The sequence below is a fragment of the Manis javanica genome, chromosome X (genome assembly GCF_040802235.1).
Source record: "Manis javanica isolate MJ-LG chromosome X, MJ_LKY, whole genome shotgun sequence".
Classification (NCBI taxonomy): domain Eukaryota; kingdom Metazoa; phylum Chordata; class Mammalia; order Pholidota; family Manidae; genus Manis; species Manis javanica.
Window position 1 is genome coordinate 137,674,878 of NC_133174.1, and position 15,640 is coordinate 137,690,517.

A 15,640-nucleotide genomic window follows, 5' to 3' on the forward strand; every position below is an offset into this window, starting at 1 on the left:
GGATTTGGGGCTCCAGAGTCAACAAGGCCCATCTCGCTGGCTGCCCTCTGGTCTTGCCTCCTTCCCTGCCCAAAGGGCAGGTGTTGGGCCGCCACCCCCACATCTTGGCCTCAGGCTCACTATGGGCCTGCCTCCTCTGGAGGCTTTATGGAAAAAACCGTAGAGTCAGGAGGGGCTGAGGAAACGCTGAACTCTGCCCGTCCTTCACTGTAGGAAGCCCTTAGGGCTGAGGGACATTCTGAGGAGACTTGCCGCCTGGAGCACCCACCTCCCCTCAAGAGGGCTTCTGGTGGGAGTGGCCAGCTGCATTGCCTCTATCCATTGCCCTCGGGTCTCAGGGGATGCCACCCATATGCGTGTGGGAGCCCAGAGATTTCAGGTCTATCTTACGGTCTCCAGGAAGAAGGCTGTCTTCCTGTCACTTCAGCGGAAAAGTCAGAGAGGTGGGTGAGTTATTTCCAAACCTGGCTTCCAAAAACTACAGAAGAAGGTGCTTTTCCTAATGGAGTAATAACCACACACACACTAGCACTCCTTAATAACCTTTGAGCCTTTAACAAATAGCTGAGTGCCTTCTGCTGCATGGCAGGCCGGCTCTGGGGGGACACTCACTGGGCAGTGCCTGCTGGGAAAGGAGGCAGAAATCTCCCCCTCCCGCTGCCCCTTGCCTGGTATGCTGTACAAAACAAGGCTTTCGGTCCATCCCCTGCCCTCCCCAGTCAGTGGTCCACTGGAATCCCCTCCTGGCTAGGATGCTCTCCTCCTCCTGGAGATCCTGGGTATCTGCGCAGTAGTTCTGCTGGTCACGCCCCCCATCCCCATCCAGTGACAGTCCCTTTGCTGTCGTAAGTGGTAATGAGTCATGAGCCCATTCTTCCCCTTCAGTGATGAGAGGAAGCATCCAGGTGTTTGCTCTGGGGCTTACAGGAGACATTCGCCCATGGTGGATGAAGGGTGACGCTGACACAAAGCCTGGCCTGGCCTGCGGGGGGGAGGGGGGGCCCTGTACGGGGCTTAGCTGTGCCAGGGGGCAGTGGTGGTGCCCGGGTGGGCCTTTTGCCTCTCTCCTGCCTAACACACACAGATGAAGTGCGGGCTTTTCCATGAGTGCCCCCCAGACATGGGCTTTGCAGCTTCTTGGGAATCAGCATGAAACTTCTTGGAAGGCAGCTCCAGGCCATCCTGGCTGAGACTATTTGTGAATGTAGCCCCTCGGTCAAGCAGGACTGGGAGGAGGCGTGACGGGGAAGAGCCCAGGCCCTAGTTCTCTGGGAGATGGCCTGCTGCTCCCAGCCCCAGACTCTCGGTGGTGAACACCACAGGGGAAGCACACCGAGGCCCATGCCGGGCCCACCTGATGCTGCCCGTGTCAGGGTCACCGGGCACAGTAGGACCGAGAGCCCTGACAATTGCAGCCCTAGAAAAATGAGTCATTTGATGACCTCCTCTATAACCGTGCTTATGAAAAGCCACCATGGCCTGGGCCATCCTTCACGAGTGTCTGTCACTGAGCAGCAACTTTCAGCCACTACTTCCTCCTGGTCACTGAAAACATTTGTCATTTCCTGTTTTCTCCATTTCCCAATGATTCTAATTGTCAGTGCCAAAAGGCAACAACTGTTTTCTTGGGGCTTATCTTTGGAGCACATTGATTCAGAACAAAGGATGGGGGCCTCCGTCTGCAAAACAAAGGAAGCAGCCTCCTGGGGAGGCCCAGGGACAGCAGGACCAGGCCAGAGCTCAGGGCTGGCAGTGCCCGAGGCCACCAGAGGCCCAGGCCCACAGGCCCCGTGTCAACATGCTTTTTGGACGTGGGAGTTTCTGGAGTCTTGCTGCTGAGCAGGTTTTCCCTTCCATTCTGCGTGCTCTGGATTTTGTGCGTCCTTAGGTGAACACTGGCCAGCAGCCCGTGGCCCCTGTAACGCTGGACTGTTTGAGAGGCCCCCTCTTTCATCTGGCTGACACCCTCCCACTCCTCCCCCAGCCCAGCCCGCCCTTTGTTTCCCTTGTCCTCTCTACCTCCTTCCCACTGGACTCTTCTGCCCTCCCCCTGCTTTTTCTTTGGTCACACCCCCAACCCTGTACAAGTGTGTTTGATGAAACTCACGGGGCAGCCGGTGGGGACAGAGTTCGGGTGGGTGTAGACCCAGCTGGCTGCAGGAGTCAGTCCCCAGAAGCAGTGGCTGGGGAGGCAGAAGCGCTGGGTCTGCAGCTAGGAGACAGTGTGCTGCCTAGCCGCTTCAAGCCACTTAACCTCTCTGAGCCTCAGGGGTCAATTATCTGCCCAGATCTGCAGCTGCCCAAAGGGGCGGAGGGAGGAGCGTAGGTGAGGGGCTGCCTTCGGAAATGCCTGCCAGCCCCAGCAGCTCAGGCAGACCCCAGTCCCACCACTTCCTGATGGCATGTGGCCCCTGTGCTCAGAGCCCCAGCCAGTACCACTGGACCGGCGCTGGTATGGAATGACGGGTGTGGGAGTGCAGTACGGTGAGCCTGTGCCAGGGCTCAGCCAGGAAGCTGCCAGGGCTGGGATGAGGGAACTGCTTCTCCTGTAGCCTGCCCTGCCGTGTGCTCACCCGTCCTCTCGGCCTGGCAGGAACTGCTGCGAGCCCGGGACCCGTCCCAGGTGCCAGTCCCCCACCCCATCCCAGCCCACGCCAGCCCCGAGTGCAGAAAGGCAGGCTGTGCGCCTACAGCTGGGGCCATAGGATCAAGTCTCCGGCATCTGTGGGGACACAGCTCGGAAAGTGGGCGGGGGAGGCGGGCATACTGATGGAGGTGCTTAGGTGTCGGCACTTTAGCAAGCAGGCCTCTTGGGAAGGGGAGAGGCAGAGCAGCGGGTGAGCACTGGGATGTCAGAACCAGATCTCGGTCACAGCCTGGCACTGAATGGCGGAAGGTCTTGGGGCGAATCGTGACTTCTCCGGGCCCTGATCTGGTTCTCTCTTGGCTGTCCCGTTGAACCACTGCCAGACTCAGTGCTGGGACTGCGGCCCTGAAGCTTGGCTCCTCTCTTGGCCCCCCGGCCCACCCTGAGGAGGAGCAGGGAAGCTCACCCCAATTGCTGGGCTGCAGCCAGGCAGGAGAACAAAGGAAAGTTGTCAGTGTGGCCATCTGACCATGTGATCATCCTACCATTTATGCCAGGACCACCCGGAACAAGCCTGGGCTCTTGCCCCGTGACAGCCCCACAGAGGCTAGGCACCCACCACCACACAGCCCGGAGTCTGCTGTGTCCCAGCCACTGAATCCCTGGTTTGCTCAGTCACTCCGTGTCTGCGTGGTTTGGAGCCCAAGCCCTAGTCCTATCTCTTAGTGTCCTCGGAATACAGCCAGTTCATCTGGGTCTCCCTGAGAGTGGTGTGCCCAGGCTCTTGTCAGCACCGTAGACATGGTCTGGCCAAGGCAGAGTAGTGTAGGACTGTCACCTCCCTCCTTCTACATACTCTGCTTCTATTAATGCAGCCTAATGTTACATTTGCTCTCTTGGTGACCACGTCTCACTGCTGACCTATCCTGAGCGGAAGGACATCCAAAATGCCTCAGTCTTTTCTTCTATGTGCTCTTGCTGTTACACTCTGTCTCTCCTGCCCCATCCTATGCTGTTGCAGTTGGTTTTTTAACCCAGGTCCAGAATCCTACTTTGATTTATACCTGTGCACTTTTGCTCGGGAGGGTGGGGCATGCATGCAAGTGTGTGTTGGTGTGTTCACTCATGCTTTCTGCTACACCAAAGCCAAGTTCTGGGTTCCCACACAGTGATTCCCAAGGCTAGAATGTCTTGATAGCCATAATCTAACACGTCTTTCTCATCTTCTATTTAGCAAGAGAAGCAGAGATCAGGTCTTACGGCAATGACCCCTGAACAGCGGAGCGCATGTATCGCCCAACAGATGAGTCAATTTCAAGGTGAGCAGTTGAGGTCAATGTTCCCAAAGGACTGGGCCAGGAAGTGTGTACGTGGGGGTGGAGTGAGAATTCACTTTAGAGTAAGCTACGGTAGGTGGTTTTGAAAGCACTGAGGGAGACGGGGCAGGTCTGAGTGAGTTAAGCAGCACTGCTTGAATATCTCACATTGAAAGCTTAAATAGCATCCCAGTTGAAGGCCAGGTCTTAAGAACTGCAAAATCACTGTTGAATGCAAGAGATTGACTAAACCGAGTCAGGCCCCTTCAAGCAGTTGTTCTCAGTGGGAGAAGGCACTCCCCCAGGGTTGTGATCCTGCCTGTGCCCACCTCAGCCACTGCTGGAGGACCCTGCACTGTAATGGCTCCTGAGCCATCTCTTGGATGTCAGCAGTGGAAAGGCGGTCAGGGAAGCTCTTCCTCAAAGAGGCTGTGTCAGGGCCTCCCACAGATAGCAGGGCTCCCCACCCTGCCATGGCGGCTATGAGTGTGATCAACATTTATCAGCCAGAGATACAGCAGTTAGCAAAACAAGCAGGTATGCTCCCCACTTCACAGAGCTTCCAGATTAGCCGGGGAGACACGTGTTAAGCAATCCTTCCCAGCCTGTGCAGTGACATTGCGCCAGACAAGGGTACTGTCACCTGGGGCTCAAGGGATGCTCCCTGTCCTGCAACAGGTGCTTGGCATCTTTATTTTAGCCCACTGCTACTCTTGCAAAATTACTGTTCCTTTGGGCCTGAAACCAGGTGAATGTCCCACCTGCCCGGGCTGGAGTGCCACGTTAGGTGTGCTTTAGCTACAGTGACAGGGCAAACAAGCTTCCGGAAGGCCAGTGTCAAGGGGTGGACATCTGTCAAGGGGTGGGAAGTGTCAGACCTGTGTATAGAGTACTGAGTATAGAAACAGACCCAGCTCCTGGCCTCGTGGAGCCTACAGTCTACCTGAAAAGAGTCAGATATGCTGACGTTTTCAGTCCAATGTTCTCCTTGTTGGAGAGGGGGACTGTGCACACAGACAAGGGGGTCTAGGAAGGCTTCCCAGAAGAACTGCAGTCCAGGCTGAGGATGGAGGGACAAGGGGAGTTGAGAAGAGTTGGGGAGCAGGACATGCTCAGTAGGAGCTAAGGGTAGAAAGCAAGGGGTCAGAGGTCAGTGCTGGGCCAGTACCTACTCGCCAGCAACTGCAGCCCAAACTGCAGACAACTTTGGAAATGACCCTCGCTTCTCTCCTTCTGTAGCCATCCAAGAACAAGTCACCTCCAAGTGTAGCTGGACCAAGGCAAGTCCCCCATCCAGTCCCCCATCCAGCCAGAACATGATGTCACCCACCAGGCAGCAGAGCCGGGATGGCATGGGCACAATCTCACTGCCTTCAGGCAAGCAGGAAGGAATTGTCAGCTCCAGTGCCCCGTTCCCCCTGCCCTCACACCAGAGTGCCCCAGGCAGCCTTGGCACCGCCTGCCGGCGTATGCAAATTCTCAAGGCTGCCCACTCGGGAGTGCCCCTGCCCAGGTTCTGTCCCAGCCCCTTGAGCAGCCAGCCCCTGAGTCCCCACCAGCTGAGACAGCCCTGTGTGCCGAGAATGCCCACCACGTTCCGCAGTGCCCCATGGGCGGTGGCAGCAGCTGCATCCACGGCGCTTGCGGGGGAACCACCCCCAAGCCAGGTGGGTAACAGCACCCAGCAGCATTTTGATAGCAACTCGATCTTCACCAAGGCACTGGTGAGAGGGCCCCTGGTAGCCCCCACATTGCCATCTCAGCAGGCAGTTGTGTCCCCCCATCAGGTGGCCCTGGGAGGCAGACCTGATCAGAAGGCATATGCTGCCCTGGTCAGCCCCAGCCTGCTGGGCCATCAGGGCCTCAGACAGAGCCCAGTGCGGGGTCCTGTGCCTGTGCTGAATGCCTCCAAGTCCCTCCCACAGGGCATGGCTGGCTTTGGTCCTGTGAGCCCCATACAGGGCATTGAGCCACCAAGCTACGTGGCCGCTGCTGCTGCCGCAGCCACTGCCTCTACCATCACTGCCAGCCAGTCCCCGGGTCCATTCAATAGGATAGGTACCCCCCCTGAGCGGCCACAGTCTGACTTTTTGCCCCAGCCCTTGCCCCAGCTAAGTGATCTGGGCTCAGCACCTGACTGCAGTGAGGTGGATTTCGTTGAAGCTCTGTTGAAAAGCCCCAGCGTCAGCCCAGCTGAAGGCTGGGTCTGCGACCTGAGGCTGATAGATGACATTCTGGAACAGCACGCTGCTGCCCACAGTGCCGCAACCCAGAACACGAGCAGACTTTAAATGCCCAAACAAACCCCCATGTTGACATCCCTCTAGGGAGTGGCATGGACCTACAGCAAATTCACAACTGACCCCAGACAGGGCACAGTTGTCTCCACATTACAATTTGAGTGGTATCAGCCCATGTACATCCCTGTCTCTACCTGTGACAAAACGGAAAGCTGGTGATTTTTCAAGCTACCTGTACATATTTGAAAATTTTGTAAATGTTTTTCCTAAACATTGATGACAGAAGTATTTATACTTCATTTTGTGACTTTGTAAATAAAGTGGCGGCTTCCGTTTCGGTAGAGTTATGTTTATTACGCATTGTTTGTGTTTGTTACCCATTGTCACAAATACACAGCCTTGTTCGCTGCAGCACTACCTTGTTAAGCTCCAGCTCTACCTTAGAAACCAGGTGCCTGACTTGCTTCTGGTCTCCGTGCAGAGGTGGACGTGATCAAGAGGTCTTATGCAAACTGACAGATGCCAAATAGAAAACCACTTGGCCATTTATTTCCATTTTCACTAAAAATTCTATTGCCTTGTATGATACTTAATCTCTTTTGCAAACCTTTCCGCCTCCGCTAGCTCTTTCCTAATGAGCAATATTACAGCAGCAGCCATTGTATCATAAATGTCCTGCAGAAGAAATTTACCAGGAGGCTTGAAAGCATCCTGTAGGTTTGGAAGAGGTGAAGAGAGAGCATGTGTGCTGTCTGGGTCTGAGCTGTCCACCTTGAGGATATAAAGGTTCCTCCCTTTATTGTTCACATGAACAGAAATTCCCCAGTTTGCACTTCTCCAGGGGCACCCTTGCAGGATAGAGGTGAGATGTTCCTGGTTTAAAATGTTTCAGTACTTGTTTTAATATAACGCTGTGTGCTTTGGGGTAAAAGTCTGTAAACATTAATAGTTGATTTGGGATTTGTCTTTGATGGGTTTCTATCTGCAATTTTTCTCATGTATATTTAAGTGTCTGTTATAAAAAAAAAAAACCCAAACCCACTGTCCTGTAAACTTGTGTCCAGACTCTGTGTAATCACGTTTTAATGGCACTTCCTATTCACCTCTACATTTGAAATCTGGCATCTGTTTCAAGCCAGTGCGTTTTTTTCTTCGTTCTGTAATAAACAGCCAGAAGAAAAGTGCCTCTGTTTTCATTTTTCAAGGGAGCATTCAGAACCTCCAGTGCTGTGTGGGCTGACCCGCTAGTGTCCTTGGTCTGTCTGCAGCCACTCCTTGCCCTGTGCATCTAGAGAAGCCCTGTGTGTCCATCGGCTAGTTAAGAAGTTCGTGTGGTCTGCACATCACAGCATGGAAACGCATCATGTTTTCCTGCAGCCCCTCGTTTTGCAGGGAATGATGTAGAGGGGAGGGGGGAGGAGGTCACTAAGGTAACTGCACTGGGGGCAGAGCAGACTTGCCCTGAGAACCTAGCCTCGCCACACTGCCATCCTCTCTCCACTGAGAGGGTGACAGACCCAATTAAAGATCAAGTCCTCTCATGTGAAGATACCCTGTACAGTGGCTGGAGGTGGGGGCCCCTGAGGCAGGCACATGTGTGTTGCACAGGAGAGCAAGCAGACCATGGTGAAGCCACTGGGCCACTGAGCAGGGATGCATGGGCCCTAGGGAAAAAGGGCTCCCCTCTTTCCTCCCCCATGGCCCGGGCTGAACCCAGCCCTGTTCTTCCGGACAGCTGCAGGCCACGTTCAGAGTCCCCACAACTTGGCTTCAGGTCTGCCACCAATGATCCTTGATGGCAGTGGCTGGAGCGTTCTTGTTTGAGGTGGCCTGCACTCCCACCACCACAGAGCTGCTCCCCTCCCCACAGCAGCCCCTGGCCCTTTGCATCCCAACCTGCTGCCCAGTCCCACCCCTCAGGAGGCCCCACCTGGCCCCCCATCCCACAAGGAAGCTGAAAGCTAAGAGCTCTGCCCTACTCTTGGAGGTGTGAAAGCCCAAAGCTATATGGAGGGCACAAGGTGAGACCTGGGCCCACCTGAAATGCCATCATGGAGAGCAGTGCAGGGAAGGGTGTGACTGGAGGTGGGACCTGATGACACGGCTGAACCATCAGTTAGCCAGGGTAAAGCTTGTCGCGCCCTTCCGAGGGGAGGCTCGTGAGCAGGAAGAGAACTGTTAGGTCACCTGACGAAGCCACCTTTTCCTTCGTACATGTGAGGGGTTGCATGGGTGTACATTTCTAGTCCCATGTAGGCAGCTGGCAAATGCCAGACACCCAGCTCAGAAGCGGAAGGGCGTGTGGGCTTTACCTCTCTAACACCCAGGAGGTTCGTACTTTGACGTCTCTTTCACACAGGAGGAAGCTGGCACTCAGAGATGTAAAGTCACTTGCCCAAGGTCACAGAGCTGGTGAAGGTGGAGTTGGAGCACTCGCATGCCCTCACTCTGGTGCCACATTCCAGGTGCCAAGGCTGGGGTAGCCAAAGACACCATCCAGATGTGCTGCCCCACCCAGGCACAGGCAGGTAGAGCCACCACCCGCCCACTCCCGCTCAAGAGGCTCAACTTTGGGTGGTGGTCTAGAGGCAGAAGAGTTACAGTCAGGATGGCGACCACCACCCCTCCCTCATTCAATAATAAAGAAGCTGCAGAATGAAAATGTAGCACCTACGCTGCAGCCGGGGAAGTTGCTCTGCTTTCCCACAGCCCCCTGCCCCAGTCCATGGTGGATAAGCGGCTCCCTTGGGAGTGCAACCTCTGGGCCAGGGTGGGGAGTGGGTAGAGACCCTGCCAGGTTGCCTGTCAAGGGCACCGTGGTACTGCCAGCCTGACATGGCAACAGCCTCTGCCGTGCCCTGCACTGAGGTGAACAAGTGGCCTCACCAGGCTAGGAGCTTCAGAGGCCAGTGTGCGTCTCACCACAGCCCACAGACATTGCAGCTGCAGGCCGCCCAGCTAGAACACAGCACAGGGGTGCAGTGGGGCCTTGCCAAGTCTCAGGGCCAATGTGCTCCATTCTGTTAAATGCCCTTGCTCCAGGGCACCCCTAATGGACACAAACAAAGCCCATAGGTATGGCCAGTGTTGATGGTTCTTTGACTCCGAACTCTAGCAGGCAAATCCCTGGCGCACACCCCACACGGTCACAGTGCAGTGGAATAAGGGGCATGCCTGTAAATGTCAGTAAAACAATTCTGTTATCATCAAAATGGCCTGCTACAAACCCTAAGAGGCGGGCAACAGCACAACATCAAGGCTCCAGGCAGTCACCAAAAATGCTCCTGGATAAAGCAGATCTTCCGTTCACCCAGGAAGTCAATTGGCCCCCCTCTGTGATGCTTCTGAGGTCCATGAATGCCTTCAAGACATAGTGGCAATATTCTCCAATCCACCAAAGAGACCCCTGTTCTGCTAGGATGAAACCTTTACAAGAACAAGGGCCTGGGACACTTGATGTGCTTCTGACTTGAATTCATTGCCAACATTTTTTTTAATGGAAGATTTCACCCAACAGTGCTGGCAGAGATTTTGCCTTTGACCTAAAGTATCTTTATCTCGGAAGTCACCCAACGCTGGGGTGGGCATTTTTAATGAATGCCTGGTGGGGTAGAACTGGGAAATGGCTTCCCCCTCTGCCAGGTCTTACCCCTTTTCAAGATCCTTACAGCAGGTTTATTCTGGTGGCTGCAGAGCCCCAGGCCTGGCTCCACGTGGCTCTGGGCATGTGAAGGAAGGATCGCACAGAGCCGGACAAAGGCTGTCTCTCTTCAAGACTCTTGACAGGCAGAGCGGAGTCGGACTGGGCTGGGCTCCAGGCTCCAGGCTCCAAGAGAGGGGCTCGTAGGTGCCGGGGATAAGCTGCCCGAGAGCTGGGGAGAGGAGAGAGGCAGGGCCTGGGAACCTCGCTGGGGCTACCCCTAGAGCATTCCATCGTCTCCCAAACCCAGGCTGGAATAAACAGAAATGAACATGCGGCACATTACAGGGCCCCCAAAGTCACATTTTGCCTAAGAACATCTTAACAGCTGAAGCATTTTTAGCTATTCCTTGATATTTTGCATTTCCTCTGGGGAACAGAGGCCACGTGGCACAGAAGAAAGGCTGAAGGCTCAGAGCTCAGTCACTTTCTGGCAACTTAAGTGACTCAGTCAAGGTTCCCCAGCTAGGAAGGGCCAGTCCAAGAAGCAAACGTTCAAAGCCACGGCTCCTATCCTTGATACCACAGGGTCAAAACAGTATGGAGGGTCCTCAATAAATTAAACATAGAATTACCATATGATCCAGCAATCCCACTTCTAGATATATACCCAAAAGAATTGAAAGCAGGGTCTTGACCAGATATTTGTACATACGTGTTCAAAGCAGCAATCAGACTGGCCCTTGTCCTGGCTGACCAAGCCCCACAGGCCAGACCCACCCAGCTTTCTCACTTCATCCGCCATGCTGCCCCACGTCCACTGGGCTCCAGCCATGCCAGCTCACCTCCTGTTTCTCAACACCCCAAGCTGAAGCTGCTCCCCACACAGGGCCTTTGCACCTGTTGGTTGGTCTCTCTGCCTGGAGTACTCTTCTGTGTCCTTGCATTCTGGATTCTTCTTGGCATTCACACGTCAGTTTAAATGGCCCCTTGTTGAGGACACTCCTGACTACCCAGTGTACTTATCTTCAACACATCACACCATGTATGGCTTCCATTTGGGACTTCCATTTCCCCCAGCTTGTTGTCATCTCCCCACTAACACATCAACTCCACGAGGCTGCAAGCTCGGATCTGTCTTGTTCACTGATGTTTCCCGCCACATGGAACAGTGCCTGGCACATGGAGGCACAGTAAGCAAGCATTTGAAGAGGTGAACAATTGCCCAGGTGTAAAGACTGAGCAAGACCCTCATTCCTCAGTTAAGTACAGGATTAAGTTTCTAGGGTTTTCTCCCTTTTAAAGAAAGCAGAACATTTGAAGAATGATTTAAAAGGCCTGGGCATGTTTAGAGGAGAGATGGCCCAAGAGCAAATGGCTTCTTCTTCAAATCTCTCATCCACATGGTGGCCTGTGAAATCACACAGGCTCCAACTTGCTCTATAAACTTGGGCAGGCTCCCTTCCCTCTCTGGGCATCAATTTCTCCACCTACAGATGAAGGGGTTGAATCCCACCTTCTGGTTTTTTTCTGGTGTCAATACTCACCTCGGCAGAGTGATTCTATGCTTGGGCTCTGGAGCCAGGCTGCCTGGGTTTGAATCCAGCCCCCATCAACTCACTATGTGATCTCAAAGCTACTTACGTCCCCTGAGCCCTAGTCTACTGATCAAGAAAATGGGCCTAATAAAAAGACCTGCCTTAGAAGGGGGCTTCGATGATAACTGAGATTCCCCATGACAGCTGGCCTAGAACCTGATGTGCTCAGTGCTCAGTGAGTGTTAGTATCCTATTACTATGAACTCTTGATCGTCCTTACATGCACTTACCACCCACAGGATCACCAGAAACCCTGACAAACTTAAAACCTGAAGCTGCTGCACAAGAGAGGCAGCCTCCCTTCGCAAATCCTTTGAGAGGGATCTGATCCACATCGATTGTATTTTTCGGAGCACAGGACCTGGGCCCTAGAGAACCCACTACCCACGGCTCTCCTGAGGTCCAGGGCAGTGTGGCTGGGCCTCGGCATGTGGGCACTTGGCTGGATTCTGTATTCCCAGGGATGCTGTTTCTTGGTACAGAATTGATTATTCTAATCAAGGCACTTCAGTGTTCAAGCTGTGAAATATAAACAGGTTCGGGCAGTATGGAAGTGTGGCTGAAGGACTTCAGTCGGAGCTTGCTTTCCTGAGATGAGCCTAACATAAGCACATGGCTAGCATGCAGAAACGGAGACAACAGAAGCCTCGGGCTCAGCCCGGCACAGGCCCCGGCGGACAAGGAGGCACGTTCCCAGGGAAGGGCTCCACATGGTCCCCAGGCATTCACTCTTGGAGATGCACTTTGGAGGCCTCCAGCAAACCCAGAAGTCTGGGACAGAATGTCATCTCTCCCAGTCTGGTGAATACCAGAAATGGGTGGGACAATGAAGTACAGTAAGGGTGTCCACAGGGACATAACCTGGGTGCCAGTATGGATGCTCTGGGGCTGTGGGTGGTAGAACAAAGGGAACCTTCTCTGCATGGGGGCCACCAGACCACCTTCTGGAAGAAGGGCTGTAATACCAAGATTAAGACTCTAGAACAAACTGGGGAGTTCAAAGTGGCTGGGGTGGGGGTGGGAAGCTTATAGGAAGCGGAAGACCAAGGCAGGTGAAACGGCAGTAGGTGGCTCTGGGCAAAGACATCCTGGGAGGGCGGTTCTGGGGGTAATCCCTCGAAGTCCCTCTCCCCATTCCCTCCAGTGGATGCCAAGTGAGATGCTGCATCTCATTCTCTTCAGGTGCTAGGGAGGTTCAGTGGCAAAATTTGAGAAGCACCAGCACGGTGAGATAAAAGGTGGCCTTTGGCCTCAGATGAACTTCTGCTACGGGCTGAGCTGTGTCCCTCCCCACAAAGCACCAGCCCCAGTACCTCAGCATGTGACCTTACCTGAAAACAGAGTTGTTGCACATGGAATTAGCTAAGTGGGGATGAGGCCACAGTGGGTGGGGCGGGCCTAATTCAGTATGACTGGTGTCCTTATAAAAGGGGGCATTCGACATAGACATGCACACAGGGAGAAGATGCCCACTTGAAGATGAAGGCAGATGCTTCTCCAAGCCAAGGAACGCCAAAGGTTGCCGGCAAAATGCCAGATGCTAGGAGGAGAGGCCTGGAAGGGACCAACTCTGGCAACTCCTTGACTTCAGACTTCTAGCCTCCCCCAGAACATTTCTGTTGTGAGCGGTATGTGGGCCTTCGCTACAGCAGCCTCAGGAAACTAATATGACGTGCCTCCACAGCTTGACCTCACCACTGAGAAAATCACTGGGTCCTTGAGCAGGAGCTGGTACTCCTTGGGGATGATGCCACCCTCCTTAGAGGATAAGGGACTAAGGAAGGACAGTGGGTGCACACAGCCCTGCCAGGTGCATGAGGCAGACCCCTCCCCGTATGGAGATCAGGGGTCGGCATGGCTGTCAATCTCCCTCTTGGGGTCATGGAGAGGCCAGACCAGGGAAGGCTGACCCAGAAGCTGAGGTGGCCATGGAGGGGAGGAGAAGGGCATCTCTCCAAGGGTGGGAGCAGCGAACCAGCACTCCGTGTCCAAGCTAGAGCCTTCCTGGGCCCTCAAGGCCCCCCTCCTCTCCTCCCAAAAGCCCCAGGGGCCCCTTAATTTCTCCCATAGCTGCAAGGAAGATGGAAGATGATGGAAACTGTGGGGGTAAACTGCTCGGCCCAGTGCCTGGCACAGCAAACACAGCAGAGGCTCAGGAGTGGCCCGCATACAATAAGAGAAGTCAGGACAAGGCTCTTCGAGCAGTGCAGCCCGGAACAGAGGGCATTCCATCCAACCCACCTCCACACTGGATCGTCGGGCTAGTGGCCCCAGGCAGGGCTCTGCACAGGGCCCACTGTCCTTCCATAGGCTCCATCGTCCTGCCTGTCTGGAAGGCAGGTGTCACGGTCCCCAGGTGCTAGAATTGCCTGCTTGAGGTCCCAGCAATCTCATCAACAGGGAAGTCAAGCTATGGAGGGAATGGGATGGGAGTTCCAGTCTACCTGATGCCAAAGGCCACCTTTCTTTACCCCAGTGTGCCAGTGCGGGGGTCTCCCTAACCCCTGGGGAGAAGAGAGGGGGACCCCCAGGATGGTCTGGGGGCACAGCCCAAAGTTGCCCTTTGGCTACCTCATGTTAGAACTCCAAATCCATAAGAAGTTTGCATTCGAAGGCATCTTGATCCGTGTTTGGTTAAATATAGCAAAACCATCTTTATATTAGTTACCAGTTAAAGCAACAATTTCTCCCTAGTTTAGAAGTAAAATTGACCCTCCAGGAAGATAGGCCATAGACTATATAGTCCCAGCTTGAGAAGCCTCATTTCTACCCAGCTGCCATTCCATACCAACAAGTGCTCACTGCTTATCCCTTCCCCAGGGAGCAGGAGATGCCCCTTGCACACTGCCTGAGTGCTGAGGGCTGAGAGGGTCGTGGCTCCCCACAGCCGACCTGGTTTTGCTCACCCACCCCTCCCAAAGCTGGCATCTGTTTGTCCACTCAGCCCCAGGCTGTCCAGCAGGCCCTGTGTGCCCCCTGCCCCTGTGAGGGCTCAAGGCCTTGCATATCTCAGCCAGGCAGCAGCCCAGCCAGCCGACATGCTCCAGTGCCTGGCAACAAGCTCTGCCTGCCACCACTTGAGATGCCAGAGCTGTGCCTGGGGAATCAGAGGCATTTGGTGGGATTTGCATGGCTCATCTCTCCTGCCCTTGAAGATACTCTTGACAGAGGATTGCTAATTCATTCAACCTCTGGAACATTTACTGTATGCCAGGTACTTCGTCAGGAGCCAGGGTGTAAGTGACAACAGGAAGTGGTCACAGGGTTGAGGGGGAAAAGATGTGATGGTACAGGATGGTAAATGTCTTGGCCAAGGTAAGCTCAGGGGACTGACCTGTGGACGATCAGAGGACCCAGCACCCTTTCCAACTGACGATCTCCCAATACCTCCATGAGTGTTCTGATGCTCCCAAGGCTGGCAGGCTTGCATCCTAGGATTAGCACCTGTGAGTACATCAGCCCAGCCTGTGCACCCATCTGGCTGCCAGCTTGTCACAGCAGAGCCCCATTGGCCCAGGTTGATGGATCCATGGGAAGAAGAGAGGGTGTGTCCTGTCTCACTGAAGGGGTATTCCCCCTAAGTCCCCACACCCATACCCATGGCCAGGGAAGGTGGCTGCTAGGGACAGAATGTTTGTGTCCTCCCCAAATCTATATACGGAAGCCCTACCCTCCCGTACCATGGTGTTAGGAAGTGGGGCCTCTGGGAGGTGATTAGGATTAGATGACATCATGAGGGCAGAGCCTCATGAATGTGACTAGTACCCTGATAAGAGTCACCAGAGAATTGTTTCCACCTTCCCAGGACAGCACTACGTTGGCACCCTGATCTAGGACTTCCAGCCATCAGAACTGTGAGAAATAAGTTTCTGTTGTTTATAAGCCCCCTAAGTCTATGGTACTTTGTTAAAGCAGCCCGAATGGACTAAGAGGCTGCAGGACATATATATGTGGGATTTTTGTAAATCAAATGCTCTCTTCCCCTCGGCCATAGTGACTGTGATTGATTCCCAGGGACTTAAGGTTCACAGTGGTGGGAGGAGCTCTCCAGCTGCCTGAGTCAAGTCCCAAAGGGTTTACCCAGAGTGGCCCCAAGAGGGCCTCCTGGGCTCAGGACTGTCCCGCACGTGTGTACATTTCATGACGGAATGGCCAAGAGCACCACCATAGCTCTGGGAAAAGCCTGGCAAAGGAGGAGGAGGAGGCTGGCATCATTGTCTTCTCCCAGCGGCACCAGAAGGCACCCCAAAGCTTCCCCT

At 54.3% G+C, this 15,640-nt stretch overlaps 1 protein-coding gene across 9 annotated transcripts in view; it reads left to right on the top strand.

Annotated features, from left to right (window-relative positions):
- The window catches only part of MAMLD1 (mastermind like domain containing 1), a 121,036-nt gene extending 113,709 nt beyond the window's left edge, over nt 1–7,327 (top strand). For 4 of the 9 annotated variants that reach the window (XM_017651863.3, XM_017651862.3, XM_017651864.3 and 1 more), the window contains 3 exons: nt 400–443; nt 3,822–3,906; nt 5,143–7,327. In XM_017651863.3, the coding sequence (XP_017507352.3) occupies nt 400–443; nt 3,822–3,906; nt 5,143–6,194 (1,181 nt within the window). In that variant the 3' untranslated portion in view covers nt 6,195–7,327. Of the gene's footprint in view, nt 1–399; nt 448–3,821; nt 3,907–5,142 lie in introns of all 9 variants that reach the window. The other 5 variants (XM_017651868.3, XM_017651869.3, XM_017651866.3 and 2 more) reach the window with 3 other exon arrangements.
- The last annotated feature ends 8,313 nt before the right edge of the window (nt 7,328–15,640 follow it).